The sequence below is a fragment of the Medicago sativa genome, chromosome 1 (genome assembly GCF_051527215.1).
Source record: "Medicago sativa cultivar Bolivia chromosome 1, Bolivia_mono, whole genome shotgun sequence".
Classification (NCBI taxonomy): Eukaryota; Viridiplantae; Streptophyta; class Magnoliopsida; order Fabales; family Fabaceae; genus Medicago; species Medicago sativa.
The window spans coordinates 8930503-8955584 of record NC_140749.1 but is presented as its reverse complement, the minus strand read 5'-3'; the positions used below and the strand labels follow the sequence as shown (position 1 = coordinate 8955584).

The following is a 25082-nucleotide window of genomic DNA, read 5'->3' as shown; positions in this document are numbered from 1 at the left end:
AGTTGGAGCCGTCGTTTGTGGGTGTGGGAGGAGGAGTTGTTAGATGAGTGTAGGGCTTTACTACTGACAGTTTATTTGCAGGATTTGTTTCAGATGCGTGGCATCTGAACCCCATAGGAGGTTACTTTGTTCGTGGCGTTTATGAGTTGCTGACATCTAATGAATATGTTCACGTCCCTCCCAGCATGGATTTAATATGGCATAAGCAGGTTCCCTTGAAGGTCTCTGTTTTTGCTTGGCGAATGCTTCATGATAGATTACCAACAAAGACAAATTTGGCAACTTGCGGTGTCATTTCTCCATAGGCTCGCTATTGTGTGGCGGGTTGTGGCCATCTAGAAGACGCACAACATGTGTTTCTTCTGTGTCCTCATTTCGCTTCCCTTTGGCCGATGGTGCGAGCGTGGATCGGATTTGATGATGTCGAAACTCAGGCTATTCATGATCACTTCCATCAGTTTTTATTACACAGGTGGTCTGAAAGCGCAGCGTAATTTTCTTCATCTCATATGGCTTTTGTGGAATGAAAGAAATAATTAGTTGTTTAAAAATCAGGAATGTACTAGTTATCAGCTTCTAGAAAGAGTTAAGTATTATTCTTTGTGGTGGCTGAAAGCAAAGCAGGTTACTTTTGTTTTCGGTACCCGAATGTGGTGGTCGAATCCCCTAATGTGTTTGGGTATTGGCTAACACTGTTCTCTTGTAACTCTCCGGACAACTTTTTTTTTTTTAGTAGTCTTTTTGATACACCTTATGCTGAAGGGATGAGTGTGGTTTTGTTAATATAATTTATTTTGACTTGTTCAAATAAAAAAAGCATATATAAGTAATTTAAGCAATTATAAAGTATATCTGTAATATTGTCAAACAAATATAAAACGAACAAACATTTACTATTGAAATGCTACACGCCGTGGTTACATACATTCAAAATCATCAACTATTGTATCTGATGTAAATTTTTGAGCAATAGTATTTAATGTTCACAAAAATAAAATAGAGATTATTTTAGGGGGAAAATAAAATATAGGATATGTATGTATGTATGTATGTATATATATATATATATATATATATATATATATATATATATATATATATATATATAGGGCTTTGCTAGAACACACCCACTAGTTTTTATGTGGGAGTGTTTTAGCAAAGCTACACCTTAGGGTGTATTTAACCACTTTTTAGTTATTCACTTGCTAAAATACTCCTTCTAAAAAGTAAGTGGGTGTATCCTAGCAAACCCCTATAGGATTTGCTAGAACACACCCACTTGTTTTTGTTAGAAGGTGTGTTATAGCAACATACACCTTAAGGTGTATTTATTAACTTTTTAGTTATAACTTGCTAAAACACTCCCACATAAAAACTAGTGGGTGTGTTCTAGCAAACCCCATATATATATATATATATATATATATAGACACACACATTAATTTCAAACTGATAACTAATGAGCATTAAAAAAAAATGTTGAAAACAACTTTTCTGCATTTCGTTAGTTATTATACACATCTGCAAGTGTTTATGTCAAGTTTTAGTAAGCTCTTCCAAATGCATCCAAGTAATTTTGCTAGATTTTGTTGTCATAAGAGAATAAAGAATGTAATATTCAAAATGAAAATTCAGTCTCTTTATATTCTCATCTCTGCGATTACTTGGAATGAAGAAGAGAGGTGAAATTGATCCCAGATAACTAACAGTCTCTATATTTAGAATTCAATATCCCTACAACTTAGATTTCAGGCAATCACAATTATCACCTATTTTATGACTGAAAAAGAGATAGTTTCTGCGGCTAACTATCTTGTTTTACTATCTCAAAACAAAATAAGAAAGCCAAAAATAAGAAAGTTTCTGCAATGTCAAATATCAAACAAACCCTTTTCCATATATCAATTAATGGAGTTTGCTATAGGGTTGTATAAGTCATATTAATTACTGGCCATTCCTAAACAAAAAAAACTAATTTTTAAACAAGGCAACACTCCTGTGTTGTTCTATGATCAAAAAACATATTATACACCTATGTTTGTTCTACCCCTTAAAAGAATGATCTTGTAACATACTAACATGTCATGTTGACAATTTGGATGCTACAAAATGCTACAACACAGAACAAATGTCAATTTCCAGTTTTTCTACATGAAGCCTGAAAAAGGGACTTCTTTGGGTTACCAGTTTTTAGCATGACCAAGCATCACTAGATTAGATGCCACTTTCCCCACCCTGCACTTGCTCCTGTCTTTGTTCTTTTTGTTTGAATAGTAGAACTAGTTTAGAGTTGTGTTAGGGTTGATATGTGAATTCCATAAGGAGATTTTGAAGGTTACCTGTTCCATAAGGTTCCCACCCAAAAGGAGTGCGGGCCAGAGCCGAAAGATTGGTCACTAAACACTACTGATCGAATTAGCTGTTCAATTTTAACAGTTGATAAACCACTAACGGCAAAAGAAAAACACTAATCGCTAATAGGTTGAGACTGATCTAATGACTGAAATAAAAAAAAATTGTAAAAAACTAATGTAGAAACTTGTGGCTCGAAATTCATAGGCGTACTATTAGATTCCCGGTGCAAAGGTACATTTACCCCTAAGAAGCTCCATAGATACTTGGGATTCAATTATACATATGCAGTTCAAAACCAAACACACTATATCACTTCACCTTCAAAAAGATTCTACATTTTTTGAATTTGCAGTCAATAAAACCATGAACTACTCCATATAATGAACAGTACCTGAAGCAAAACTTTGATTTCAAATGATTTAAAGCATAGAAATCAATAACGAATACATTTAATAACCGGATCTAGTTATGGATAAACAAGTAAACCATTTAAAATAAGTAACCCGACCTACTAGTTTGAAAATCAATAACAGATACAACTCTCCATAAAATGTCTAATATTTCATAATTGGTTGCACTTGTCTTGGTTGCACTAGTCATAATCACCATAAAAAGTCATGCACATAAGATGATGTGAGACTAAAGAACACTATGATGAGTCTTCTTCGTAGTAAATAACTTCAGCTTGTCCCGACGCTCTCTTGAACCTGATTAGTTCTGTCATCAACTCGGGTTCGACGTTTTCAGCGTGCTTCACAAACATCTTTTCTAGCACAGGAGAATATAGAAGTAGAAACCTAATAAAATCTAATTCAGATTTGGTACCAGAGATGTCTTCTATCACCACCCATTTCACACTGAGGGGAATGGTTGGCCCTGAAAATATATCTTCCGTACAACCGGAGATAGCTGTTAAAAGGTCTGTCTGCTCCTCATGACGCGCCTACATGCAATAGTGTTCTGATTAAAAAAAAAATATGAAAATGAGGTACACAAGTCTCTAATTTATAGGACTCTAATTATGCAACTAACTCAATATAAATTGAAACTATTCATAACTTATGTTAGGAATCATAACTCACATGTACAAGTTTTAGAAACAAACTTCCTAGACTAGACACTAGACAAATGCTTAAAGAAACAAATGTTTGCAAATTCTAGAGCTTAATAACTTTACATAAAAACCAAAACAGGATGTGCAAGTGTAAGTGCAACCATAATGAGTACTCACACGCAATTTTAATTTATGAAGATTAGGTGAGCTTTTGAGCAAGCAAAGAACAACCAAAATTTCCCTCAAGTCATTGAAGTTTATGTCCAAAAGAAGAAGTCTAAGATTAATACTAGGCGTAGGAAGCTCTACTGGCACTGGCACAACACCTGCAGCCAAATACTAAAGCAAAACAGAAGAATGGCTTTTATCAGAATATAATGTGTTTAATACTGACATTAGGTGAGTCACTACTACACTTAAATTCAACATTCATAGGCCTAGAGAATTATACCTCTATAGAATAGTTAACAATCATTAAGCACTGTATCTGAGGTAGATGATCGAAAAATTTGAACAAATTACTTTAATTGCTTTCAGAGTTCAAATACAAACTCAATTCAAGGTATACCTCAGCTAATTGCAAAGTGTTGTTAAAGCTGATGCCCTCAAATTTATCATTGGTGATGTGACATAACTTGATATTGGGTGCTTGAATATTAAATTGAGTTAAACCCTGAACTTCTGACAACATTAGTTTTTCAAGCTGAGGGCAGCCGGATATCAAGTTTTCAAAAGAATTTTGAGTCATTGGAGGTTCAAGCCAACACCATTTTAATATTAAATCGTGTAAAATTTGATAAGAGAATAAGCACCAAGGTATCTTATAGTATTCTTCTACCCGAATTGTTAGCACAAACTCTTTAATAGACCTTCCGGCAAGATGATGAATCCATCGATCAACATCAGCCAGAGATTTCTTACCAATAGTGAGATCATAACTGAAGTCTGAGACCTTAAACTTGTTGATTGGCCCAGAATGAAGTAAAAGTACATGATCAACAATTCTCAAAAACTTGCTCTTGATAACTGAAGGGTCTTTGGAAGTTTCAGTAGATACACATCGATGATCAAACACAAGATCTGGTTGTGTGGACCATTTCTTCCTCCAATTACTCGATAAAACACTTGTTCTTACTGCTTCCTTAATTGACAAGTTTGAGAGAATCTGGTCTTTAAGATGATCTGGTAAGCTACTAATTCTATCCGACTCCACGTCTGTCATTTTTAGGCGGGTAGACTTTGATAGTTGTCTTCCCTAAGTAAAAAACAGAACATTATTTACTCTTAAAATTCAAAACTATAAATGTTTTGATTACTATACAAGCTCGGTTTAACATATTGTCATAATTTTGTATGAATGTTTTGATTACTATACAAGCTCGGTTTAACATATTGTCATAATTTTGTATGAAGAGTATATTGTTTTGTTATATCACTATACAGGAAACATTCTGCAATCACAGGGGAAAGGATATGGGTGGATTTTTGTAACATTTGGCAAATACATGAAACCTAATTTTTAAAACTCAGTTTCTAGTAAACAATCTAGGGTTAATAGTCATTTTAATTTCTCAATGCGTAACGACTAGCCAAAATAGTGTCTCAATATATCGAAATTTCAAAATAGTCGTTGAGTGTGCACTTCATTAGTCAATATAGTCCCAACAATAAAATGTCCTTGTGAGCTTAGCTCAGTTGGTATGGACAATGGATAATATATGCAAGGTCCGGGGTTCAAACCCCGACCACCACAAAAAAAAAATCATCTGAACAATTCATCTGAACAATAAAATACTTATATTCGTTAATATAGGAACTAAAATGATATTTCATCCGTCCCTATATCTCTAACCACCCATTTGACTTTATTTTTGTCCCTAAATATAGGAACTAAAATGATATTTCATCCGTCCCTATATCTCTAACCAACCATTTGACTTTATTTTTGTCCCTAAATCTAAACCCCTTTTCAAATTACTAGATGCATTTATTATTTTTTCCTTAACATACCCCTAATTAATACTGCTAACTTATCTTGAAATTTAAAAAGTCAAATTTAATACATATACAAGCAAAGGACAATATGGTAATATTATATAGGAACTAAAATCATATTTCAATATTCGTTAATATAGGAACTAAAATGATATTTCATCCGTCCCTATATCTCTAACCACCCATTTGACTTTATTTTTGTCCCTAAATATAGGAACTAAAATGATATTTCATCCGTCCCTATATCTCTAACCAACCATTTGACTTTATTTTTGTCCCTAAATCTAAACCCCTTTTCAAATTACTAGATGCATTTATTATTTTTTCCTTAACATACCCCTAATTAATACTGCTAACTTATCTTGAAATTTAAAAAGTCAAATTTAATACATATACAAACAAAGGACAATATGGTAATATTATATAGGAACTAAAATCATATTTCATCCGTCCCTATATCTCTAACCACCCATTTGACTTTATTTTTGTCCCTAAATATAGGAACTAAAATGATATTTCATCCGTCCCTATATCTCTAACCAACCATTTGACTTTATTTTTGTCCCTAAATCTAAACCCCTTTTCAAATTACTAGATGCATTTATTATTTTTTCCTTAACATACCCCTAATTAATACTGCTAACTTATCTTGAAATTTAAAAAGTCAAATTTAATACATATACAAGCAAAGGACAATATGGTAATATTATATAGGAACTAAAATCATATTTCAATATTCGTTAATATAGGAACTAAAATGATATTTCATCCGTCCCTATATCTCTAACCACCCATTTGACTTTATTTTTGTCCCTAAATATAGGAACTAAAATGATATTTCATCCGTCCCTATATCTCTAACCAACCATTTGACTTTATTTTTGTCCCTAAATCTAAACCCCTTTTCAAATTACTAGATGCATTTATTATTTTTTCCTTAACATACCCCTAATTAATACTGCTAACTTATCTTGAAATTTAAAAAGTCAAATTTAATACATATACAAACAAAGGACAATATGGTAATATTATATAGGAACTAAAATCATATTTCATCCGTCCCTATATCTCTAACCACCCATTTGACTTTATTTTTGTCCCTAAATATAGGAACTAAAATGATATTTCATCCGTCCCTATATCTCTAACCAACCATTTGACTTTATTTTTGTCCCTAAATCTAAACCCCTTTTCAAATTACTAGATGCATTTATTATTTTTTCCTTAACATACCCCTAATTAATACTGCTAACTTATCTTGAAATTTAAAAAGTCAAATTTAATACATATACAAACAAAGGACAATATGGTAATATTATATAGGAACTAAAATCATATTTCATCCGTCCCTATATCTCTAACCACCCATTTGACTTTATTTTTGTCCCTAAATCTAAACCCCTTTTCAAATTACTAGATGCATTTATTATTTTTTCCTTAACATACCCCTAATTAATACTGCTAACTTATCTTGAAATTTAGAAAGTCAAATTTAATACATATACAAACAAAGGACAATATGGTAATATTAACACACAAAACAGACATAATAATTACACTGACAGTTTTTCTTAAGAAATGTGAAAAAAAAGGGAGTTTACATTAAGGAACGGAGAGAATAATAAATAAGTACTTGAAGGACCAATATGACAATATTAACGAAGTATTTCGGTCTTAGACATTATTGTGACATATATATATGTCTATCGATTAACGTCTTAATACCACTAGAGGTAAGAAAGATTCTAAATGGATTAAAAAAATCATTTTTTTAATATAACATAATGTCTTGCAATGAGAACGCTGAAGGTCTTAATACAACAACATCGGACCAAGTTAAAAAAAAAAAAATTTACACCAAAACTAAAAAAAATAGGCTAAAGTGCAACTTTGGCCCCTTATCTTTCAAAAAGTTGCGATTTTGGCCCCCTAAGTTTGAAAACTACAATTTTGGTCCACTATGTTTTAGCCCCTTTGCATATTTGGTCCTTTTGGTCAATTTTGACCGGTCAACGCCCATGTGGCATGCCACATGGGTAATTATTAAATTAAAAATAAATAAAAAATCATTTTTTAAATAAATAAATGAAAAAACTAATTAAAAACATTTAAAAAAATCAGGAAAATTGAAAAATTAATAAAAAATTGAAAAAAATTCTGAAAATATTAAAAAATTCTGGAAAAATGAAAAATGAATAAAAAAATTGAAAAAAAATATAAAAAAATTCTGGAAAATTGAAAATTAATAAAAATGAAAAAATATGGAAAAAAATTTAAAAATTCTAGAAAATAAAAAAATCTGAAAAAATACGGAAAAAATTTAAAAATTCTCGAAAAATTAATAAAAATAAAAAATGATTAAAAAATAAAATAATCTAATAAAATGAAAAATAATGAAAAATTCTGAAAAAAATAAAAAAGATTAAAAAATTTTGGAAAAATGAAAAATTAATAAAAAAATTGAAAAAAATATTAAAAAAATTCAAAATTTTTGAAAAAATTAAAAAGATTAATCATGTGTATTTATAAACCGAGCTTAGGTTTTTTCAGTGTATTTATTTCCAAAAAAATTTCAGTGTATTTTTGTGTATTTATAAACCGAGAATAAGGGAAAAAATATGTGTATTTATAAACCGAGCTTAGGTTTTTTGTGTATTTTTCGAAATTTTCATTAGTATTTTTTTTTGGGAATTTTTGTGTATTTATAAACCGGGAATTTTTGTGTATTTATACACTGAAAAAACCTAAACTCGACATATATACTAATGAAAATTTCGAAATTTCAAAAAATACTAATGAAAAATTTTAATTAGAATTTTAATTAGAATTTCGGCACGTTTCTAATTTTAATTAGAATTTCGAAATTTCCATTAAAATTTTAATTAGAATTTTAATTAGAATATATGTCGAGCTTAGGTTTTTTCAGTGTATAAATACACAAAAATTCCCGGTTTATAAATACACAAAAATTCCCGAAAAAAATACTAATGAAAATTTCGAAATTTCAAAAAATAAACAAAAAACCTAAGCTCGGTTTATAAATACACATATTTTTTCCCTTATTCTCGGTTTAAAAATACATTGAAATTTTTTTGGAAATAAATACACTGAAAAAACCTAAGCTCGGTTTATAAATACACATGATTAATCTTTTTAATTTTTTTGAAAATTTTGAAATTTTTTTATTAATTTTTCATTTTTCCAAAATTTTTTAATCTTTTTTATTTTTTTCAGAATTTTTCATTATTTTTCATTTTATTAGATTATTTTATTTTTTTAATCATTTTTTATTTTTATTAATTTTTCGAGAATTTTTAAATTTTTTCCGTATTTTTTCAGATTTTTTTTATTTTTCTAGATTTTTTAAATTTTTTCCATATTTTTTCATTTTTATTAATTTTCAATTTTCCTGAATTTTTTTATATTTTTATCAATTTTTCATTTTTCCAGAATTTTTTAATATTTTCAGAATTTTTTTCAATTTTTTTATTAATTTTTCAATTTTCCTGATTTTTTAAATGTTTTTAATTAGATTTTTCATTTATTTAATTAAAAAATGATTTTTTATTTATTTTTAATTTAATAATTACCCATGTGGCATGCCACATGGGCGTTGACCGGTCAAAATTGACCAAAAGGACCAAATATGCAAAGGGGCTAAAACATAGGGGACCAAAATTGTAGTTTTCAAACTTAGGGGGCCAAAATCGCAACTTTTTGAAAGATATGGGGCCAAAGTTGCACTTTAGCCAAAAAAATACCATTTTTTTGTGAAGATGAAAGAGGTTCTACTTCATAGCTTAGTTTGGTGAATGGAAGCTTGTGGTGGCCATAAATGAGAGTCGAAAATATATAGTTTATAGATCTGAGAAATGAAGATATGAGTTTTATAGAGGAGAAAGAGGGGATCAGGATGGTGGTTATATTTTAGTACAAGGCGGTCGGAGTTGATGGAGAAGGAAGAGAGAAGGTGAAGGTTGCTGGCTTCAAGGTGTTGGCGGGGAAGAAGGAAAAAGGAAAGCAAAGCATGCATAGAGTAGAGACCTGTAGGGAGTTGGGACAACAACTTTATCTCTTGGAATCACATTATATTTTTGAGTAATGATATTTTAACAACTATTTTGTACAACTTTTAGGACAACCTTGTTGTTCTCTCTTCTTATTGATCAAAAACAATAGAGAGAGAAAAATGAAAAGAGGGAATAAGAAGATAATGTGAGTATGAGATAGAAAGTTGTACAAAAGTTGTACCAAAATGGATGTACAAATATCATTTCTCTATATTTTTATAAGTTAAATATGTTTCTTTATTCTTATAAATATATTAATTTTTTATTTTAGTCATTTTAATTTTTTTTTTCAACTTTTAGTACATATAAAATTTTCATTCACTACTTTTGATCCTTGTTTATAAATCAATTTTTGTATTTTTTTTTTAAATAAAATTGTGTAAAAATGTGTAGTTTATTGTAAAAATCATATAAAAATGATTTTTTAATCGCCAAAAATATAAAAATTCATAATTAATTTATGTTTTGTTAAAAAAATATTTTTTTTAGAGATTCTTATAATATTATAAATTTTTCTGCAAAATTTTATTCAAAAATATGAATTCTACATATGAGTTTAGTTTAAAGAAAAGACCAAAAATGAAGATGAAAAACTTTTGGAGGACTAAAGGTTGAAGAATTTTTTTAGAGGTGAACGAAATATTGACACATTTATAGCGTCCAAAAACATATTTAACTCTATTTTTATTTTCTTTTTATATATATATATATATATATATATATATATATATATATATATATATATATTTATTAGTTTTGCTAGAAGCCACCCATGAAGGTGTCTTTTAGCAAGCCACACCTCAAGGTGTGATTTCCACTTTTTAGTTATAACTTTGCTAAAAGACACCTTCATAAAAATTAGTTGGTATCTTTTAGTAAATGCTCATAGAATAACTTGTTAAAAGACATCTTCTTAAAAGGTGTCTTCTAACGAAACCATATATACATATAGACACACACACATTAAGTTGTCATGTGAGAGGAGGGTACAACTAACAATGAAGAAATTTATGTTGTACTGGTCGTGAATTTTACCTGCTTAAAAACAACGAAACCATATATACATATAGACACACACACACATTAAGTTGTCATGTGAGAGGAGGGTACAACTAACAATGAAGAAATTTATGTTGTACTGGTCGTGAATTTTACCTGCTTAAAAACTCATGATTATTTTCAAAATATCAAAACTAATGTAGCATTTCTACTAAGTATTTTTATTTTGTTTTATATCTAAATTAGGTAGATTAAAGAATAAAATATATGAGAATATATAAGAAAAAACTGTTTTTCTATATTTATGACATAATATATGTAGATGGTGTTTTTTTTAATAAAATTTTGATTTTAATTAAAAATAAAAATATAAATGTTTTTTGTTTTTAAATTATAATAAATTAAACTAACCATGATTATCTATTTAAATGACATCAACAATATAACAAAATAAGATAACTTAACTTCTTATTTTTTAATGACATCAAAATAAGATAACGATGGTTAGTTTAATTTGTTACTATAACTTAACAATATAACAAATTACACTTTTATTTTAATATTTGAATTTATTTTTATTTATTTATTATTTTAATCTTTATTTGTTTTGAAACCTGAAAGGGTTATATAAGTAGATAGTGTATAGATATAGACTGACTCAAATCTCAATCTCATCAAAATACACACCTCAAAACTCGTGTATCTTCCCCATAAACCCTTACGAGTTTAAAGTACGAGGTGTTCTTCAATTCAATTTCAATTTACCTACCTCTTTCAAACTTCTTTTGCTTTAACAATGGTTGGAAATGCTTTTCTCACTGCAACCATTGAAGACTTATTACACAAACTCGCTTCATCAGCATTCATCGATTACCTCAAATACACCAACCTAAATCTCTTAAAACTCTCAGTATTCGAAACATCACTTCTCACTCTTCGTTCCGTTCTTCACGATGCTCACCAGAAACAGTTCTTCAACTCCGAAGTCAACCAATGGTTGAATGACTTGTACGACGCTATCTCTGTTGCCGAAGATTTGTTCGACGAAATTTGTAACGATTCTGTTCCATGCAATTTCAATTTTCAAATTAAGGTGATGTGTCTAAGGTTACAAAGTTTTGTTCAACAAATTGATATCCTTGGTTTGCAATCTGTTAGGGATAGTGTTTCTGTTAGAATGCGTGTTAGTGTAAAGATGAATGACTCTGTTATAATTGGTAGGAAAGATGATAAAGTGAAATTGATGAATATGTTGATGTGTAATAATGATAAAAAGTTAGGTGTGATTGCTATTTTAGGTGATGGAGGTGTTGGTAAATCGACACTTGCGAAACTTGTTTATAATGATAAAAAAGTTGATGAGCATTTTGATTTGAAAGCATGGGTTAGTGTTCATGAGGATTTTGATATTTTCAAAGTTACCAAAGATTTACTTGAATCGGTTGGTTGTGTATTAGCTTACACAGGCGATGATTTGAATTACATTCGTGTTACATTAAAGGAAGAGTTGATAGGTAAAAGAGTTTTGTTTGTGTTTGATGATTTATGGATTGAGAGTTATAATGATTGGTATGAGCTAATAACTCCGTTGGTTAATGGAAACTGTGGGAGCAGGGTGATCATTACAACACGTCATGAAAAAGTTGCTGAGATTGCACATACATATGGTATTCATAAATTAGAACCTCTGTCAGATGAACATTGCTGGTCTTTACTCTCCAAGCATGCGTTTGGAACTTGTGGCATTAAAAACCCAAACCTAGAAGCAATTGGGAGGAAGATTGCAAAAAAGTGTGGCGGATTGCCATTAGCGGCCAAAACACTAGGAGGGATTTTGAGTTCAAAGTTGGATGCAAAGGAGTGGAATGCAATCTTGAACAACAACATATGGAACATACCGAATAATAATATTATTCCTGCTTTATTTTTGAGTTATCTATACCTTCCCTCTCATCTGAAAAGGTGTTTTGCCTATTGCTCAATTTTTCCAAAGGGTTATCCCCTTGAGAAAAAAGATTTGGTTTTGTTGTGGATGGCAGAAGGCTTCCTCGAACGTTTTGTGGTTGAAAAAGCAGCTGAGGAGGTAGGCGATGACTTCTTTAGTGAATTGTTATCGAGATCCTTAATTGAACAATTCAATGATGATAGTAATAGAGAAAAGTTTGTCATGCACGATCTTGTCTATGATCTAGCAACAATTGTATCTGGGAAAAGTTGTTGCAGGTTTGAATCTGGTGGCAGCATCTCTGTAAAGACGTTCACCATTTTTCATACAATCGAGAGGAGTTTGACACTTTTAAGAAGTTTGAGACTTTCTACAATTTAAGAAGCTTGCGAAGTTTCATACCCATCGGTCCTTGGTGGCAAGAATCTTACTTATCCCGCAAGGTGGTTGATTATTTTCTGCGCACAGTTAGAAGGTTGCGTGTGCTATCCTTATCAGAATATAAAAACATCACGGTGCTACCAAATTCAATCAATAATTTGGTACATTTGCGGTATCTTAATCTCTCCCACACCGGAGTCAATTGCTTGCCTGATACAACATGTGACCTTTATTATTTGCAAACCTTGATTTTATCAGGGTGCAGGAATCTTGTTGAATTGCCGGTACATATTGGAAAGTTAATTAATTTACGGCACCTTGATATCAGCTATACAAACATAAAAGAGATGCCAATGGAAATTGTCGGACTAGAAAACCTTCAAACTCTAACCGTTTTCGTAGTGGGCAAGCAAGAAGCTGGGTTAAGTGTGAGCGAGCTTGGGAAGTTTCCTAACCTGCGAGGAAAACTATGCATCCAAAACTTGCATAATGTCACTGATGTTAGTGAGGCATGTGATGCCAACTTGAAGAGCAAAGAACACCTTGAGGAGTTAGAGGTATATTGGGACCAACGATATAAAGATTCACCAGCTGACAAAGTAGTTCTTGATGTGTTGCAGCCATGCACGAATCTCAAGAAATTGAGCGTTGGCTTCTACGGTGGGACAAGTTTTCCAACTTGGTTGGGAGATTGTTCACTTTCTAACATGGTGTACCTTTGTCTCAGTTCTTGTGAGTACTGCATAACACTTCCTCCACTTGGACAGCTAAATTCTCTCAAAGACCTACGAATCAAAGATATGAGTAGGGTGGAAACAATAGGCCTAGAGTTCTATGGCATGATAGGTGGAAGTACTAATTCTCCATTCCAACCATTTCCTTCTCTTGAGAAGCTGCAATTTGAGAGGATGTCGAATTGGAAGGAGTGGCTTTCCTTTGGAGACAACAAATTTCCTTTTCCTCGTCTTAAAACTCTGAAGTTAGATCAATGCCATGAGTTGAGGGGAAATTTGCCTAGTCATCTGTCTTCCATAGAAGAGATTACAATATTTTCCTGTGAGCGTCTGCTGGCAACACCTTCTACTCTGCATTGGCTCTCCTCAGTAAAAGCTCTAAATTTGATTGCTAAAGGGTCCACTGAATTGTCTTTTTTTAGCGGTGATTCTCCATGTCTTCTACAGGTTGCAAGAATAATTAACTTTAACACGCTGCTGTCTTTTCCTAAAATGTTCCTGAACTCCACTTGTCTTCAACGCTTGGAACTCAATTATATTTCTTCTCTCGCTTCATTTCCAGCTGATTGTCTACCCACTTCATTGCAGTCACTTCAGGTTAATGGGTGTGGGAATTTTGCATTCCCGCCTACTGAAACGTGGAGCAAGTACACATCACTTGCCACTTTAGAGTTGGAAGATTGTTGTGATGAACTTACTTCCTTCCCACTGAATGGTTTCCCCGCGCTTCAAAGTCTTTCCATTGAAGGTTGTAGCTATCTGGAATCCATTTTTATTTTAGAAAGTGCCTCCCTTGGCCCGTCAACTCTCCAATCACTCAAGGTTAGTCAATGTAAAGCACTTAGATCACTCCCTCGAAGGATGGACACCCTCATTGCTCTTGAAAGCTTGAGTCTTGACAATTTATCATCTTGTTGTGAAGTATCTTGTCTCCCTCCTAACTTACAATGTATGCATATTGAATCCGTGAGAGCAGCTACACCTTTGACTAAGTGGGGTCTCCAAAACCTTTCTGCACTGTGTGATTTGCATATTGGTGGTGATGATATTGTTAACATCTTACTGAGAGAAAAGTTGCTTCCCATTTCCCTCATGTCTCTGACAATAAGTAATCTCTCTGAAATGAAATCCCTTGAAGGAAACGGACTTCAACACATCTCTTTTATGAAAAGTATTACATTTAATTGTTGTTCAAGGCTTGAGTCTTTTGCAGAACACACATTGCCTTCTTTTCTGAAATCACTTGTATTTGAAAATTGTCCAGAACTTAAGTCATTGCCGTACAAGTTGCCTTCCTCTTTGGAAACACTGGAATTTGACATGTGTCCAAGACTTGCGTTATCAACACAATACAAGCTCCCTTCATCTCTTAAGCTATTGAGCATTAAGCATTGCCCTCTGTTAAAAGCATGGTATCAAACTCAGAGAAGGCAACATGTGTCTAAGATCTCTCACTTCCCTGTCCTAGTAATAAATGGTGAAGTGACAATATGAGCCATGGGAAAGGGAAGGAATAATTGCTCTCTCATTTTAGGTATGCAGTTCCGAACTAATTAGCTTGAAGCTTCTCTGTCTTCCTCTTTTTAATTACAATATGAAACCATGAAGATATATGGCTCTATCAATTTTACTATAAGAAAGTGTTCATCAAGCTGTCTCTTCAAATTTTCCAACTTGACCTGATGTGTTTGTGATGTTTTAGTCAGAGGTTGCCTACTGACCTTATGTGGCAAGTTATGATTAAAGCAATGATACAAATTGATTGGATACAGGTCGTTGATGATATGAATTGATTTGATGCAGGTTATCTTGTGAGCAATTCACTTGGACGATATGCTAAGTTACATTATACAACATGTTACCATCGTTTGGTGAAAGGTGTCGGCATTGCTTCATTGCAATGCAACACCTTTTGGGGGCTTTCTTCCATATCCAGTAAAACATCTCAGACTAGTCAATATTTTTTTGGGCTTGAACATTGCGCCTACCATTTCGTATAAAGAGATTTGCAGAATTTTTGTAAGTATATAGTTTTATTTTTATTTACTTTTCATTTCTCACCTTTTGTACTTCCATCTTTTCATTAACTTAGTTATGAACTTTTGAGTTAGTACTTTTCTTCATGCTACTTACATAATCATTGATCTATTAATGTGACTGTAAATTATAAATTCTGCTTAGTGATCCTTTTCTTCTGTTTGGAAAAGGAAATTTCAAAACGTTGATTGAATTAGCAATTGTGTGTATATGAGTGTTATCTCATGCGCATGCAGCTACAAATGTTAGCCGCTTGTATTAGGTTTTGTTACTGCATTCTATCGATTAGTTAGATTGTACCTCCTCAACATATAGTGCTGTTAAAGGTGTGCTACGTCAGCTTAGACCCAGCTAGCTTGGAGAGCAAGTTTGTTAGATCTAGGTGCAGGATAAGCACCATATAAATTTCACAACTCCGAGTTTTCTCGTAACTGAAATATTCAAAAGGAATTCATGAAATTCCAAATTAGTTTCAACTATTACTTATGTGTTCATGGACGAGTAGTTTCAACTATTACTTATGTGTTCATGGACGAGTTCTATAAAAAGGGACAAGCTGAGTCAGGGTGTTCAATTATCATGTACTTGTTCAATCACATGAATTTGTTAGGATTGTCACATTTACATTGTTTACGACAACGTGGAATCCTGAGAAAGAAAAGGAATATCATATAATTTGTTTGAACTTCTTCAAATTTTGTCATCAAGAAAAGTCACCAAATTTAGTTCCTTATGATTGATTATTTTGAGCACAATATATATAATAACACCAGTCTTCTTGTTCCGCAGGTTATCAATTTCTTACTTATGCTTAAAGACTTGAACGGTATTAATTTCAATATCCACAAGGAATCAGAATTTCCAAAAGAAGTTTCAAAAAGATAAGTGATGGTCAGATTTTTTGTTTGCAGCTTCTGGATTTGGTTCAAGATAAGATCTTACATCAAATCTTGCTTCAAGTGCATGAGTTTTGCGGCCAAATATCAATGAAATTATGAACTATGTTGTCCTCAAATACGAATCAACTTTCTGTAATGCTTTCTCTTCTTTCTTCTAATTTTGTGTTGCTGACCTGAAACTAGAACAGCATATCCTGTTCCATAACCATGATCATATGGCTACTGATATTGTTCATAATATAAAATTTGAGAAGTATCGTTCACTAAGTTATGTAGGCAACATTTGAGAAACTTCTAATTTTTTTCTTCTTACTAATATATTTTCACTGGCATCTCAGATTTATCTGTCTTTAGTTGTTTTTTTAACTCCTTTGAAAATTCCAATCCCACCGGAACTCAACTTCCGATGGTTATGTGTAGGGGTATTTTCGGAATTTTGAGTTCAGGTATGCTTCATTTAGGTAATGTTCCGGTTAGTCCATTTAGGGGTTGGATGCAAGACATGTGGCAAGCAAACATCTAATAGTGGAGCCATATACAATTGTCTGTGACCTCATCAATTTAACCACTAGTATATAATAATTATTGATATTTGTTACAACAATTATAATGATCTATTTATTTATAATATCGCACTGTCAACATCAGCATCAAAAGGGAACAGATCATTAGAACCAGATAATATATTAATGCTTATAGTTTTGAATCTTTGATGGAGAGGCCATAAAATAATCTAATACTAATCTCAGACTAAAGAAAAATTACAAAAGATATATTTTTTTGTGTGGTGCAATTACAAAGATATCTATAATAGGAAAACTAGTCCAGCCACCAATTTGTATATGATGTGTGACGTAAAGCTTCACTAATTTTAAAAATCATATTCATTTGGCACTATAAAATTTATCATATTACTTTGGGTATATGCTTATTATTCCTGTCTCCCATATCTTCACAGATAAGAAAACTAGCACAAGTTCGATTATGTATTTTAATTTTAAAAGTAAAAATGAGTATACATCTTTCTCCTCATCATCAGACCTCAGGTTATCTGATTTTAGTGAGCTTGACTTGGCTTAATGCTTGGATTCTCTGAGATTTGCAACAAGTTATTCAATCTTTTTTTCGTCCAGTTTCGATTTCACGGAATCAAAGAAACAAGTCACCATCAAGTTGAGTAACGGGATCTTTCTTGAACTACATGTGAAGTTCAATGCCTCTTTTGTCCTTGTCGCGTGATCTTCAACACTCTTGTCCTGATCATGTTCACGAGCACGCAAAACATATCGAAATAGATTGTTGCTTACTTGATAACAAAGTTCTTAAGTGGTATCATTAATCTTCTGCCAATCTCTTCTGCTAATCAAATTGTTAAACATGCACACAAAGCCTCCAAATTCTACCACTTTTCACTCTCTATCATCCAAGCTTGGCATGATTAACATATATGTCACAGCTTGAGAGGGATATAGTATTGACTGATATAGCTCATCGTTGGTTAGTTAGTTATGTTAGTTGTATTTTTGTTGTAATTCTGTTTTTAGTTGTTAGGCTTTTTCGTAAAGAGCTCTGCTACTCTTTGCATAAATGTTCCAATTGTTTGCAAAGAGTGTGGCGAATGAGTTGGAAAAACGGTTGGTGTACTTGGAGTAGCCGAAAAGTTTGAAATTTTCCATGAAGTACTGACATGGACACTACACTGATAATAATTTGAGAAAACGAATCAATTGAATTTAATCACATGTGTTGGTGTCGTGTTAGTGTGACGGACACCGGATACGTCTTCAATCACAAGTGTCGGTGCTACAGAGGAATTTTTCACAAGCATGTAGCAGTAGAAGCAAATAAAATACTACCATCAACTTTGAAAGAGATTACCTTTTCTCTGTATGATACCTCTTTTGTGAAGTTCCTTTGTAGTGCCAGTGGTCAAAGTTTCCAATTTATAACCTATTGGGAAAGGGTTTTATACCTCTACATTCACACTCCAATTAGTCCTATACTATCTATTTTTGCAGCACTCCCTTCAGCACTACTAGAAAAATTAGGAGTGAAAAGAATCTTTTAGATCTATACAATGACACTGATTAAGAGAAGAATATGACGCATTCTTTCGCAAAACTTTCCTAGGCTCTTATTTCCTTTATACACAAGTAAAATTTACATGGCTATCACCTTAGATACTTTTCAAGACACTCTTTCAATTTTAGGAATGTCACTGGTTTTGACACAAATGCGTCCATACCGTTGGCGAAACATTCTTCAGCACTCTCTGACATTGTGTTTGCTGTCATCTGCATCAATATGAGATGGTATAAAAAATGATAGTCTACTAGTAAAAGATTGTGTTTATATGAAAGCTAACATGTTCCAATATTAAAAACCACTTCCTAAGTTTTTTTATTGTATAAATGTATCCTTGCACACAATTGCGGAGACTAATCTCTCTATAACTTCCTAAGTTGTCTGTTGTTGTTTGTATATTTGTAAAGATTAATATGTAATTGCTCACCGCAACAATGTGGATGCGCTTTTTAGGGGGCACAGAACATTCATCTGATGCTGATATACTTTGTTCAACTCCAGCTTCTCTTGCAGCATCCCAATTGCCTGTTTCTTCATAAGACCTAATCAGTTTTGTTGTTTGAAGACCATTCATAACTGGCATGTAAACATCCTGTAAAGTGAAAGTGTCAAACCGTATCACAAAAAATCGCATAATGTGTGAATTTTAGGAAAAAGCAACAAAATGAAAGATACACTTCAAGATTGAAGAAATTACCATCAAAATAATGTCGTATGAATGGCTCTGAACTGCGCGTATGGCTTCCACTCCATTATTCACGACATCCATGCTATATCCTAGCTGCTTCATCATTGACTTTGTCACCATGATATTAATCTTGTTATCTTCAACAAGAAGAATATTCGGCTTTAACGTCGATTTGGTTACTTCTGATGATGTGCTAGTGCTAGTAGTGCTATCTTCCTTCCCTTGACCCTGACATGTTTGTTGTGGTTCATTTGACTTTGTTTCTAAATTCATTTCTCTACTTGCTTCATTACATTGGCTAGAGTTTGCACTACCATTTGGTAAGCTATCATGCACCTTATTATTATCATGGTTTTGTTTGTTTCCATTACATAAACTTTCCTGCTTAGTTTCTAGGCTGTGACTAAACGAATTTGTTGATTCTGACATATCTGAAGCATCAACAATAACAGAAGATGCATCCTCAATTGAATTTGTTCCATTTGAAATGATGTTACTTGAATGGTTTGAGTAAGAATCGTTGTCCGGAAAACCATTGAACTTGTGTGAGATTCTATGAGGCCTGGTGGATCCATTAGAAGTGAAAAGCGAGCCCAAAGTTCGTGGTTGGAATTGGAAGAATCCCTCGGTTGTGTCATCTTCGTTATTATCGACATCCGAAAGATCATCTGGATCATCAGAATTTTCACAAGCTGTTGAAACCTTGTATGGTAGTATGAATGTGAAGGTAGAACCACAATGTTCTTTGCTAGTCACTGTTAGACGACCCCCCATTAATTCAACCTGTTCCAAATCCAAGGAAATCTTATTAGATATATAGTTAGTTAAGATTTTGTTAATCGGTTTCTGTAATATAGTTAGTTAGATTAGTTATCCTTATCAATCGGTTTCTGTAAAAACTCTTTACACGTCAGTGCATATGAATTAAACTTATAACTAAAGGAAACTAAAGATTAAGGCAGAATAATTTGTCAAATGAAAATGCTTTGCCGGAAGAGTTTACCAGTTGTTTACATATTGCTAGTCCTAGACCTGTGCCTCCATATTTTCGAGCATGGTCTGCACTAACTTGCATGTACCTTCTAAATAAAGTAGGTATAGCCTTTTCTGTGTCACATTACAACACGAGAAAGAAAAAAACTAAGTACATTTGCTAAACAAAAGTCAAATTTAACTATATGAATACAAATATAATCAATTCTAAAACAAAAGAAAGGAACACAATTACTAACACATACCTGGTATGCCAATTCCAGTGTCGTACACATCACAACGTATCCACACTGTTGTTTCAGTTGAATGAGTTTGTTCTTCAGTATCATCATTCATTGAGCATTCACTGTTAACTGAAGATCTACACTCATTGTTAAACGCATGATTCTGGATAGGATGGTCAGCGTGTTTTCTATCATCTATATGATTTTGATCACATCTCATACTTCTGGGTGATGGTGTATGTTTATCTTCCTTCAATCCATTTGCTGAAATAGTTGACTGGTCTTCTGTGACCTTTTGGTGAGATTCTTCTTCTTTGGCAAATGCTGGTTCTGGAACAACATAAAGGTTTATACCAACTTTGCCTTGATGTGTAAACTTGACAGCATTGCTGCAAAATAACAGATAATCAGAACTACGATACTTAGAGGGGGTAGAAGGAAGCACAAATAAAAGCTGGTTGTTAGAACAACCAATCCGATTCTAGAGAAAACAGATAAATAAACGCATAGTACCTGACTAAATTTGTGAGAATCTGCCGAATCCTTAAAACATCTCCAGTGACCTGCAATATTTACATGAAAGAATTTTTAAGTGTAAATTACTTGGCATTTATCTGGTAATAATCAAGTATGGAAGTGTTACATACCTCAATAGGTATATCATCGGCTACATTTCCTTCCAATGTTAACATTTTCTGCAATGGTGCTGCAGCTGTCTGGAGTACATGCCTTACTACCTCTCTTGGCCTGAATTTTGTAGCTTCCAATTTCATAGCTCCTATACATAAGTTGTGTAGTGGAAAGAAATTTAATCATTTGTTTGTGACAGTTTTTTAAATAACTGGAGTCTAAAAACTGCTTAAAATAGAAAGTTGTTTTGAGTAGCTTATGTTGAAAATCATTTTCAATAGATGATTTTTATCATGGTAATGAAACACAAAATAATTTATGCTTTTCTTAAAATAGAAAGTTGTTTTGAGTAGCTTATGTCCATGAGATGTTTTCGACTTATTTCCATAAGCTCTCCAACACAGCTTATGAAAACAGTTATACTTTATTTTATCCAAACAAGGTGTAGTCTTCACAAAACATAAAAATCAGTATTTGAATAATTTGATAACAAAAAATGGTGAAGGAGATTTCTAACCTGACTCAACCTTGGAAAGATCAAGTATATCATTTATAAGTTGAAGAACCAAATCTCCTGAAGATAACATGACATCCAAAAGCTGTCTTTGCTCTTTATCAAGTTTTGTTGTCGTAAGAATTTCAGCCATGCTAACAACACCAGAAAGTGGCGATCTTATCTCATGCGACATTGTTGCCAGCATTTGTTTTGCTCTCATTGTCTCCTCTATTACAAGGGATCAAGAAAACAATAATAAGCTTCTGTATATCAAATCAAATTAATAGTAACACTAAAATTCATATATTAAGATTTGGCTTGATTGATTAAACCTGTAATGTGAATGGTTTTATTAAGTTCTGTTTCCTTTGCTTTCTGAACTGCAATTTCTTCCCTTAGCTTTGCCATTCTTTCTCTTTTTCTCACCTGCGATTTTCTCGATATTATTAATATTCTCTTCACAAGAACAATACTGCAATTAAGTACCTTAAAAAAAACCAAAATAACAATTTTTACCTGATCTGTTATTTCCATTCCCATATAGTTTACTCCAATTGTTTCACCTGCCTTGCTAAACACAGGTTCTACATATATCAAAAATGTCTTAAAACCAAATAGTTCTGTCTCAAAAGTTATTTCCTTCTTTGCAGGCACTCCTTTCTCCATTACTTCTCTCTTAAAATCTTGAGATTCCTTCACACCTGCTCCGGTGAAAATTTCGACATCTGTTTTTCCTATAATGTCCTGGAAAAATTATGAGCAAGTAAATTAATACTCTATTTTAAACAAGTTTCTTCAGAAATTTTATGCAGCTTTTGGTTTAATATAAAATTATAAAGTTGCATATAACCTTGCAACAAGAGCTTCAAAAGAAGTCATTACCTCTTCTTGTAAACTTGGAAAATGATTATAGATAAAACGATAGCGCAACTCTTTGTCCTGCAAGAGATAATCAGAATGTTAAAACAGAAATCCTGGTTAATAGATACGAAAAACACAAACAAAAAACATACGACATTTGATCACAAAGTTCAGCCAATAGTCCTTACGTCTCCGACTGCAGAGTAGCTACTTGGGGTTACAAATTACAACTCATGTTTAAATACTACGGTCCACTTTACAACACCGAGTCTGCCTTTTAGATTGAAAAATTCATTACATTTGCAAAAACAAATTTAGCATCCAAAATGATGAATCAACTAAAACTTCCAATAGAAGATATATAATTTAACTATTACACATAACAAACATGAAAGTATTGAATTATATGCCAAGCCATACACCAAGATTTTTTGCAAGCTATGAAACACGTATACGGACACGGACACCGGACACTGACACGCCGACACCGCTAATAATTCGAGAAAATTACATAATTCAGTTTAAATACAAGTGTCGGTGTCGGACACGACATGTGTCCGGCACTGGGACACGCCTAATCCGAGGAGTGTCCGTGCTTCATTTGCAAGTAATGTCAAGTAAAGAAGAAATAAACACAATACTCACTGTAATATACCTGATGGCCAATAACAACAGGTGCATTTTGAAGTATAAAATGTAAGAAATTATCTGCTCTCTTAAGAATCTGTGACAGTTCCTCCACAGGTGATGATTGTCTTTCAATAGTCTCTATACTTTCTTGCAATTTCTCCTTTAATATATCCTCTCTCCGAATACTCGCCTCCAACTGTTTTTCAAAATCTTGCGACCGTTGTTTCCAGTAAACAACAGTATCATACTCAGCCTCAATTTCAATTCTCTTGTTTTGAACAACAACATCACTTTTCCTTATCGCCGCCGGTAGATCTTGCCATGTATAGTAAGCATCGTCCAATATCGAAACTGGACGTTTGTCTCCCCCATAACTAATCTCTTCCTCGAATCGATTATTCTCTTTAAGTATCTCCAATTTTCTTTGCTCAACTTCCTTCCTTTGTTTGCTAAGATTGTCAAGCTCTTCTCGAAGAAGCCGAACCGCGTTCGCCTGCTTATACTCCCAATGTTGCATTAAATAAGCCAATTGAGATGACCCTTTATCTGTATAATTTGTAAGCTCCATTAGTCTTTGAAAATCAGCTATAGCTGGTTCTTCTAAGATTGTTACTTCTTCCAACATATCTTGGTCTCTTCCTGGTTTTTCTATGTTGAATTGTTTTCCAACATCAGTTCCAACATCTTCTGGCCACATTGAAGATAACTCTTCAATGTCCATCATGTCTTCAATACAATCACTCTCCATCTCACAAACCATTTCAAACAAACCTCTCTTATTATCAAATCCAATTTTCCTTTCTACAATATAAAAATTTTGATCTCAATTTCAATGCCAATAGAACTTGCATCTCAAGAAATTTTGGGTCCAAATACTTGTGAATCACCTAGAAAAACACAAAATTAATACAAATTTTATGAATTGCAAAAATATAAAATAGAAGTATTTTAAACATATGGAATGCATTAAAAGAAAACAAGTCTTACATGTTATTGTGAACCATGATGAGAGTGAATTGTTGAAAAAGCTTGAACCTTTAAGAATGAAAACAAGTGACCAAAAAAGACACAGAAAAGATGAATAGTTGATGATGACAACAATGTACAAAAGTTTCTTCCTTGTAGATCTAAGGAATCTCTTCAACTTTGGAGTCAAAAGCATTCAGCTGAAACAAAAACAAGTACTAATGAGGAAAGAGAAAGTAGAGAGAGAAAACAGCATATACATATATGCATATGATTGTAAAGTAAACTTGTGATGTAAAGGAACAAACTTTATAAAAACACAAAATTTAATACAACAGAAACCCAAGCAACCATGTGCATTAAGAGGTCAAATATGTTAGAAAAATGAAATTGGACACATTATAAAAAAAAATATGAAATTGGACAAATTTTTTATTGTTTTGCTTTATGTTATTTTAGTAGTTGTCTTTCATGTGTCATATTGTGAAGCAACAACGTTGCTTTCACTGTTCAGAGGTTTTTTCTTACAACCTGCAGAAACCTCATGAAGCCAAAATTATAGTAGGTGTTAGCAATTACAGCCATGCAACTATATTAAGTTTATTCGATATATCTTATAAATTAACTAATTAATTATTCATGTTTCTTGTAATGTCTTGTAATGTATTCTGTACCAATTTTTAACATTATCTTTTCTTAAGATAAGTATTTTCTTTTAACAAGATATTACTTCGAGATAACTGAGATTTATTTAACGGGTTGACATCTTCCGATATGTATTTTTTCATATGCACCAAGATCAAGTCCCTAATGTTATGGGGCTTAAATATATATCGCTTATGTCATGCTATGTTGGTATTGTAAAATAAGTTTTTATATAACTTATTTTAAATATTATAATTATTGATACATTAGTTTGGAATTAATTTAACTTGTAGAATTTCATGTGATTTTCATATTATTGATTACTCCTGAATAATTAGTATTATAACACTAATATGGGTTTGGTCTAGTGAAAAGGACTAGACTACTATAACAAC

The 25082-nt window shown here is 32.4% G+C and overlaps 3 protein-coding genes and 1 pseudogene across 5 annotated transcripts; 1 reads left to right on the top strand and 3 right to left on the bottom strand.

Annotated features, from left to right (window-relative positions):
• Positions 1–2677: 2677 nt before the first annotated feature.
• On the bottom strand, positions 2678–4659 carry LOC146952380 (F-box/FBD/LRR-repeat protein At1g13570-like). Its single transcript, XM_085701389.1, has 3 exons — positions 3861–4659; positions 3587–3748; positions 2678–3298 (listed from the first exon to the last, which is right to left on the bottom strand). Exons 1-3 carry the CDS (start codon positions 3882–3884, stop codon positions 3005–3007), a joined length of 480 nt encoding a protein of 159 aa, XP_085557515.1. The 5' UTR covers positions 3885–4659; the 3' UTR covers positions 2678–3004.
• LOC146952381 (F-box/FBD/LRR-repeat protein At1g13570-like) lies at positions 3933–4631 on the bottom strand. Its single transcript, XM_085739387.1, has one exon. The coding sequence runs from the start codon at positions 4629–4631 to the stop codon at positions 3933–3935; it is 699 nt and encodes a 232-aa protein (XP_085595513.1).
• A 6469-nt stretch (positions 4660–11128) lies between the features above and the next one.
• LOC146952379 (putative disease resistance RPP13-like protein 1) lies at positions 11129–16722 on the top strand (annotated as a pseudogene). Its single transcript, XR_015006037.1, has 3 exons — positions 11129–15067; positions 15337–15552; positions 16360–16722. The product of XR_015006037.1 is annotated as a putative disease resistance RPP13-like protein 1 (transcript).
• A 1610-nt stretch (positions 16723–18332) lies between these two features.
• On the bottom strand, positions 18333–24325 carry LOC146952378 (histidine kinase 5-like). 2 transcript variants are annotated; one of them, XM_085701371.1, is made up of 13 exons: positions 24064–24325; positions 23092–23963; positions 22468–22524; positions 22102–22329; positions 21918–22011; positions 21607–21813; positions 21107–21237; positions 20973–21022; positions 20481–20848; positions 20246–20349; positions 19252–20025; positions 18982–19146; positions 18333–18763 (listed from the first exon to the last, which is right to left on the bottom strand). In XM_085701371.1, exons 2-13 carry the CDS (start codon positions 23125–23127, stop codon positions 18641–18643), a joined length of 2337 nt encoding a protein of 778 aa, XP_085557497.1. In that variant the 5' UTR covers positions 23128–23963; positions 24064–24325; the 3' UTR covers positions 18333–18640. The 2 variants fall into 2 exon arrangements, with proteins under 2 accessions (XP_085557497.1, XP_085557490.1); XM_085701364.1 differs by having other exon boundaries at positions 23102–23963.
• Positions 24326–25082: the final 757 nt, after the last annotated feature.